Here is an 8,265-nt window from a genome sequence, read left to right on the forward strand (position 1 = left end):
AGATCTTGGAGTTCTTGGTGTTCTCCTTCTTGTTCTTCCTCTCATTTTCCTCCCTAGCATTAGTTGCTTCGGTGGGATTTGAGAGAGAAGGACTTGGGCACTCCGTGTGCCCTTGCCATTGCATTTGGTGCATCGGTTTGAGTTCTCCACGGTGATACGTGAAAGTTACAAGTTGAGAAGCTTATTACTCTTGGGTGCTTGGTACCCTTGAGCTTGTTCCTCTTGGGTGCTTGGGCGCCCTAGACGGTTGGTGGTGTTCGGAGCTCAATCATTGTGGTGTAAAGCTCTGGGCAAGCGTCGGGGTCTCCAATTAGGTTGTGGAGATCGCCCCGAGCAATTTGACGGGTTCCGGTGACCGCCCCCAAGGGTTGCCAAAGTGTACGGGTTCGGTGACCGCCTCCAAGGGTTGCCATTTGTACGGGTTCGGTGACCATCCCCAAGGGTCCCTTAGTGGAATCACGGCATCTTGCATTGTGCGAGGGCGTGAGGAGATTACGGTGGCCCTAGTGGCTTCTTGGGGAGCATTGTGCCTCCACACCGCTCCAAACGGAGATTAGCATCCGCAAGGGTGTGAACTTTGGGATACATCGTCGTCTCCGCGTGCCTCGGTTATCTCTTACCCGAACCCTTTACTTATGCACTTTACTTTGTGATAGCCATATTGTTTCTTGTCATATATCTTGCTATCACCTAAGTAGTTTTTCTTGCTTAGCATAAGTTGTTGGTGCACATAGGTGAGCCTAGTTGTTGTAGGTTTTGTGCTTGACAAATTAACCGCTAGGTTTATTCCGCATTTGTTCAAGCCTCAACCGTAATTATTTTGAAGCGTCTATTCAACCCCCCCCCCCCCCCCTCTGGCGACATCCACGATCTTTCAAGGGGCCACTCGAGGAAGACCATGTCCTCCATGCTGATGTTGATCTCTTGGAAGCTTTGGAAGGAGCGCAACACGAGGGTTATCTGAAACACCACCACTCCTCCAACGGTCATGGTTCGCAACATCAAAGAAGAAATTCGTTTATGGGTGCTCGCGGGTGCTAAACAGTTGGGTTCCGTAATGCCGCGAGAGTGATGACCTTTTTTCTTGCCCTCTGTTGGGCTTTGTTACAAACCTTTTCTCTTAGTTAATGAAATGACAACGTCTTTTGCCTTGCTTTATGGCACTGCAATACATCAACGTGTGTACGTATGTACGTACTACTCATCATACATATACATAATACATACATAGATGTAGTGAACCCTCTTGTACAAGGCAGCGTGGGGGGACACCGGTGAGACGATCACAGAACGATGCAAGGAGTAGCAGTACAGTAGCAGCAGTATTACTCCAGCACGTGCCCGTGTACTTGCCGATGTATGCATTTCCGTGTCATTCCTCCAACCAGAAGCCAGTCGATCGATCAAGGAACGCGGCCGCGGTTGATCAAACGGAGCATTCATACACGTGCGTCCAGTACGCAGCTGGATCCCCAATTGATTGCCGCATCAAATCGAAACACAGTTGCAAATGTTTCAGGCAGGCCCATGTTCAGCATTTACATTCTCCTGGCTCGTTTGGACAAAACTCACAAAACGATTTCCATTTCAATCATCCTTGCCGTAACCTGAACGGCAATACGCCCGTTGATTGACACGTCACAAACCCTTGCCCGAACGTCCTGTACCTCCCACATATTTTTGCACAGAAAACACAAACATAATCGGATACAGATATATCATATACATAACCGGATCCCAACGTTTCAGGCCCGGTCGAGGAGTCATCCGATCAGGACACCAAATAATTCACCGTGTCGGACACATCTGGTCAGTTACTGCTCTCATAGGTTTGATCAGAACCGTTCATCCGCTACGCCCGGCCCCGATCGATCGGACGACACCACCACTTGGGCCGTCACATCATGGAATCCGATCAGAGCTGGGTGCGAGTTGCCACGCACGCACGCCGAGGCCGGCCCGCATATGGAACGTTCCCCACCGCCACTACGTATCGGTCTACACCTTCCACACTTCGGCATACAAAAAGCACGCCACCCCACCCCGGCCTCAACCAACGACCCACGCTTCCCGCGGAGACGACGAGACCCGTCGATCGATCGACCGATCCAGACGACGACGAGTCTTCTCAGCGGGCACACACACAGAGCGCGCGGCGGTTGCCACCATCGAGCAAAGCAAGAAGGAGGCCACCGCCACGCTCGATCGACTCCGTCTCCTCTCCCGGGCTTTTCTCCCCGGGACCCGATCGACCTATTCTTAGGCGCCCCGCCGAAGAAAACCGCGGCGCCCCGGGTTTCGCTCGCAGGGCTATGGCCGCGGCCGCGACGTCGTCCACCACACCCGCGGCAACCACCTCCACCACCACCACCACCACCTGCTGCTCCTCGTCGTCCTCGTCCTCGTCGTCCTCCTGCTCCGCCACCAGCCCCGGCCCGCACCGCAGGCGCCTCAACGACATCGAGCGCGGCGACGACTGCTGCTGCGGGGGCGGCGACCCCTTCCTCGCCCTCGAGGACGGCGAGGGCGCCCACGGCCACGGCGTCCCCTTGCTGGCCGCCGGCGCGGCCTGCGGCGGGAGGGCGTCGCTGTTGGCGCGGAGGAGGCGCGCCGCGTGGCTCGCCTGGATGAGGGCCGCCGTGCTGTGCCTGCTCGGCCTCGTCGCGGTCGTCGGCGTCCTGGGCTCCCAGTCCCAAGGCGGCCGGGGAGGCAGCGGCGCCGCGGCCGGCGCCGACGGCGAGGAGGGCGGCAGGCTCGTGCAGAGGGTGGAGGTGGCCGACGCCGACGTCATGGGGTGGACGGAGGAGAACTTGACGGCACTCACGCGCCGCCCGCCCGATCCTCCGGTACGTACTACGTGCATCTCTCCGTTAATCTCTCGGTCAAGCCCTTGCTTAATTTATTACAACCATCTTTTAGTTAACGGTTTTTCATGCATGCGCTTGCAAGAATAACCACCACGCGCGCGCACGCACTTCACTTGCTTAACCTCCACTGGCGCCAATTTCACTCTTTTTTGCGAATAATTTCAGTATTATTACGTATGTACATGAACCATTATGAACTTGTTTATATATTTTGAAAGTTGGGCGAGTAGAATTGAAGTGGATGATTTCCATGCTGGGGAAGCGGCCGACCGAATATTCCACACTAGAATGGGTAATAACTAACTCTAGAAAGATTACCTGAAAATGGCCGAGTTAGGACGTCATGCATGCGATAGTTGGGCGAGAAAGCCTCGAGGCACGCAGCACCTTCGAGGTGTCATTATCCGATCAAGAGCACTGCCCAATCTGCTTCCTGATCGATCGTAGAGTTCCCGATGGATGTAAGGTGTAAACCCTCGAACTTGATAAGAAGAAAATGGAGGAGACGTGTTGCCGACTGGGTAGGGTACACGGGAGAAAAGACTGGTGACAACGACCAGTATTTTGTTTTAGATTGTATTGTACTTGTAGCTAGCGTGAGCCACTTGAATCGAAGAACTTGGGGCGTATGACCACTGGTCGTGAGTTCCAGAGCCAATGCGATGTAGTACGTGGCAAGTTGCAGAAAATTCTTTTGAATGCGCGCATGTTTTTCTTGTTCTTTGCGGTGTTTCTTTGTCCCTCCCGCGCACATGTGAGATACATCGCTTTTGTTTCCTCCGGTGGCTGCTGGTCCGACGAGGTTGCTTTCCCTTGTAATCGTCGGCTGATAATTTTATAACATACAGAAAAATATTTACTATTTCGTATACAACTTATAGTTCTCTGATGAAGTAATGTCATGGTTTGGTATGAGACCCTCCGTGGCGGCATTTCTAGATGCCTCACTGGTATAGATTTAGTTTATAATTGACTAATTCAGGGAGTCAGTTTTCCATGCAATGACTTTTATTTTCAGAAAATAAATTCAAAGAAATTGCTGAGGTGCTCTCCATTCGACTCCGTTGTCTACAAGTAATGTCCTGGTTTTGAAATATTCATCTTGTCACAACTGAAAGTTCAACGATAGCGAACTACCAGGATCCTACCAACCCTCCAAAAAAGAAGGGTAAAAAATGCTGCACGGGTAGAAAGAAACTAGGGAGTAGGGCCAACGGGCTTCATGATGCATATAGGTTTAGGGCAGGGCCGGCAGACACTTTCCAGACAACAATCTTCTGCCTATGTTCGGCCAAGAAAGCTCTTTCAGGAAAGCCAAGCATTCACTCAGATCATGTGCTGTGCTCACTTTGACCATACTGAAGTTTCCTCTTAAACCTGGGCAGATACCCGAGATATGGATGAAGCCAGACAGTGGGGGTTACAGCCAGTGCATTGTACGCCCAAAGAATCAGCGCAGTAAGTTTCTTGTTCTACCCTTCACCCCATTTTTCTCCCAGCTTCAGCTCCGGCTCCGGCTAATATTCTCGCGCGTTGCAGGGACTGACAATGCGACTGTCGGTTATCTGATTGTCGACGCAAACGGCGGGCTAAACCAGATGAGAATGGGGGTATGTATATGCTTGCGATAACCATCCCTATTTGTCAGTGCCTTTCAGCTAACCTGGAACAATTCTTACAGATCAGTGATATGGTTGCAGTGGCAAAGATCATGAACGCGACACTAGTAATCCCCACTCTGGACCATCAGTCATTCTGGACTGATCCAAGGTCTGTTGTAGTATCATCTTTGCTGCTCGTATCCTGTAGGAAAAACAGATGCACTGAGTGAACTGACAATTTGTCGTTTTGAATACAGTGACTTCAAAGATATATTCGACGTGGATCACTTCAGGGAAACATTGAAGGAGGACATTGTGGTTGTAGATTCCCTACCACCAGCTTATAGGAGGGTGAAGCCCTACGCAAGAGCACCCACATCCTGGTCCAGGGTAAATATGTCCTTACTGATCATATATAGATTGCAGGAACATCACAAGTTCATCGTGTGTTTAAGCGCTCGCTCTGTTTTTGCAGGCTTCCTTTTACAGAGATTTCTCAAAGATACTGAAGAAGTACCAAGTAGTGAGATTTACCCATACGGATTCACGGATTGTCAACAACGGCCTCGCTCCTTCTCTCCAAAGGCTTCGATGCCGTGCAAACTACAAAGCGCTTCAGTACAGGAAAGTGATTGAAGAACTTGGTACTACCCTTGTTGAGAGACTGAAAAGGGGATCGGACCATTACATCGCACTTCACTTAAGGTGATTATTAATAAAACACTTCTTTCTGCCGGTAAAATTATCTGCACTGATCCTTGATTCTTCATTTGCTTCTCCTATGAATTGGACAGATACGAGAAGGACATGCTGGCTTTCACTGGCTGCAACCACAACCTGACACTTCATGAGGCAGACGAGCTGACTGATATGCGACTCAAAGTGAGACACTGGAAGGAGAAGGAGATCAACAGCGAGGAGAAGCGGCTCCAGGGCGGGTGTCCCATGACGCCTCGCGAAGCTGCTGTGTTCCTCAAAGCCATGGGATATCCTTCAAGCACTAAAATTTACATTGTGGCAGGTGAAATTTACGGGGCACACAGCATGGATGCGCTGAAAGCAGAATACCCAAACATTTACACACACTACAGTCTAGCCACAGTAGATGAACTAGAGCCGCTCGAGTTGTACCAGAACAGGCTAGCTGCTGTGGACTATATCGTGGCCCTGCAGAGCGATGTCTTTGTGTATACATACGACGGAAATATGGCCAGGGCAGTTCAGGGTCACCGAAGATTCGAAGGTTTCAGAAAAACTATAAACCCCGACAGGTAAGTTCTTGGAAATTGCAGGTAGAATTTATTTATTTTGATGTTAAAATTCTTGGTCATAACTTATTTCTTGTTTGCAGGCTGAAGTTTGTAGAGCTCATTGACAAACTCGACGACGGTTCCATGCCCTGGAATGAATTCCAAAGTGAAGTGAGGAAGCATCATGAGGATAGACTTGGAGGTCCATATGACAGATTACCTGGTGAGAGTCCAAGACAGGAGGAATACTTCTACTCAAACCCTATCCCGGGATGCCTGTGCAAAAAGGTGCAGAGAGTAAAGTGAAGCAGGTTTATCTCAAAGGGAAATGGTTCGGTCTTCAGAGACGCTGCTGCTGGCTTGGTAGCAGGTGTAACACGGATGGAGATGACACTTCCTCCACATGACAGGGGTGGCCGAATAGAGAGGATCCTTAGTTAACTGACAGAGACCAGCCATTTTGATTTTGATTCTTTCCTAGGCTGACTACACATGTAGTTGAGGGCATGGGGCCAAGAAGTGCATTGCTGAGAGGAAACTTTTTCCGATGGAAAGATGGAACGAGCGCAGAGATGTCGAAGTACTTGAAGGATCATACCGGCAATTATATAGGAACAGCTAAAGTGAAAACACGTTAGGTCGAGGTCATACACTCTCCTCGTGCTCGTGATGCTTCCAATTCGTTGTAGCTAGCAGTGACATTGAACACTGGGTGGGTTAGTAAGAATAATGTATCATGCTATGTTTTCCAGCTGTAGAAATCTGCTACCAGTGTAGACTGACAATTGTCAAAATACTTCTTAGTCTAGTTCAGAGCAATAAATTTTTTGTAAATTTTATATAGGATGTCACCTGACTGTAGCTGCTAGTAAATTCCATAAAAAATATTTAAAAAAATGTCCGCAAATGTGTGCTCCTTTATACAGTCGATGATATGGGCAGATATTATCTCCTTCTTGAGGGTCTTAGAAATTACAGAGAAAGGCATAAAAAATGTTGGAGGCAGACTAATTGAACCATAAACTTTCGACGCGATCAGCCGCCCTGAATACCTGGTTCTATCCCCAAATCGATGTGATAATCTGGATTGCGGAGGGGATCTGGTCGCGACCGTCAACGAGGCGAACATAAAGCAAGGACGGGGAAGAGATAGACCTGAAGCTGTCGCCGTGCTCGCCAGCATCATCCGCCACCATCCGCCGTGCAGCCGAAACCGCGTCGGCGTTGACCGAGCTGACTGGTTGCAGCCCCACGGGCCGCCGGCGTGACGCTTGGAGAGCATTTTATTCCTGGATAAATCCAAATCCGTATTACCCCCTTAACTTGTCCTGTAATTCAGATTACACCCCAAATTTCAGTTTGTTCTAAAGTAACACACCTGCGCACGCAACCCAACCCCTGAAATTTGCAAAACTATCAGAAACACTTCCTCCCACTTATAAAGCCACACCATCTGATGTGTCTTGTTTATTTTATTTTTTGCAGGGTCGTGTTTAATTTCTGTGCAAACAGATCTAACGGTGTAATAAAAAATCATGAGGTAGCCGACCCCATAACTTACACATAGAATTGCCACTAATGGAGGTGATCGTCTCAAAAAGCAAATCAAAAAAAATCAGACGAAACAAAGCAAAAGGGCAAACAATGCACACAAAATGCATGGCTAGACGACCCCAGCTTGTCGCCTAAGGAACGAGAGTAGCAGTTAGAAGTGACAGCAGAAGACAACCAAAAGAGAACTCGCGTCGCCTTCAAGAAACCAAGTCCCCATGAACTATCGCCAAAGAGAACCCTCTGCTCTCTCACTTCGGATCGTGGACCGTTGATCTTGCCGGTGCAGTTTGGATTAGTTAAGCATACGTCAAGGATACGTGTAAAGGATATAGGACAAACATCAATGCCGAAGAAGCTTTGTGTCATAATTCAAGCATGCTCGAAAGAACACTGCCACGACGCAGTCGTGACTTGAGCACTCCAATGACCCCTCGAGAGGGTAACGACAAACGGTGTCACCCCTTGAGTCTAAAGAACATGGGGTTTAACCCGACAAACTGGCAAGGACCGGGGGCGGGGGGCACCCATGCCAACTTCCAACATCACCCTTACTCTACTTTTCTTTAGCCTTTCCAAATCCTCTTCATCTCCGCGGACGGAGATGTGCAGAGTGGGCCAGTATGTGTGGCAAATCCACGTTTTGCTATACCATAAGGCGACGACGGTGCACTTCACATGGTTTTAGGTGTCCCCATTCGGACATCCTATACTCTGCGTGCTTGTGTCGTCTGATGAGGTGTCTCTCCACTTCAACGCACTGTTCAAGAGCAACTTTCACAATGACCGCACAGACAGTGGAACTCATCAGCGGGGCCATCCCTAAGACTAGTGAGCTGTTGAGGTCGATCATCTCCTATGAGCCTGTCTTTGCCACAATCGGCTCCATGCCATGACCTATGCGCTGGAAGGTGGAGCAACAAAGGCTTCAAGACCACAATAAATACCCGCCAAAACTTTTCTTGGGTGCGAATGTCATATTCAAAGAGTTGGAGC

At 49.5% G+C, this 8,265-nt stretch overlaps 1 protein-coding gene across 1 annotated transcript; it reads left to right on the forward strand.

Annotated features, from left to right (window-relative positions):
* Positions 1–2,039: 2,039 nt before the first annotated feature.
* Positions 2,040–6,557, forward strand: LOC123182209 (O-fucosyltransferase 19). Its single transcript, XM_044594707.1, has 8 exons — positions 2,040–2,846; positions 4,253–4,325; positions 4,407–4,477; positions 4,549–4,637; positions 4,726–4,858; positions 4,944–5,173; positions 5,263–5,739; positions 5,820–6,557. The coding sequence occupies exons 1-8, from the start codon at positions 2,313–2,315 to the stop codon at positions 6,022–6,024; spliced, it is 1,812 nt and encodes a 603-aa protein (XP_044450642.1). The 5' UTR covers positions 2,040–2,312; the 3' UTR covers positions 6,025–6,557.
* The last annotated feature ends 1,708 nt before the right edge of the window (positions 6,558–8,265 follow it).

The sequence above is a fragment of the Triticum aestivum genome, chromosome 1D (assembly GCF_018294505.1).
Source record: "Triticum aestivum cultivar Chinese Spring chromosome 1D, IWGSC CS RefSeq v2.1, whole genome shotgun sequence".
In the NCBI taxonomy this organism is placed as follows: Eukaryota; Viridiplantae; Streptophyta; class Magnoliopsida; order Poales; family Poaceae; genus Triticum; species Triticum aestivum.

Excerpts from the sequence above, each read along its gene's own strand:
- LOC123182209 (XM_044594707.1), top strand. The coding sequence starts at position 2,313 with ATGGCCGCGGCCGCGACGTCGTCCACCACACCCGCGGCAACCACCTCC. Across the intron at positions 4,478-4,548 it reads TAAACCAGATGAGAATGGGG|ATCAGTGATATGGTTGCAGT; the intron begins GTATGTATATGC and ends CAATTCTTACAG. Across the intron at positions 5,740-5,819 it reads AAAACTATAAACCCCGACAG|GCTGAAGTTTGTAGAGCTCA; the intron begins GTAAGTTCTTGG and ends TCTTGTTTGCAG.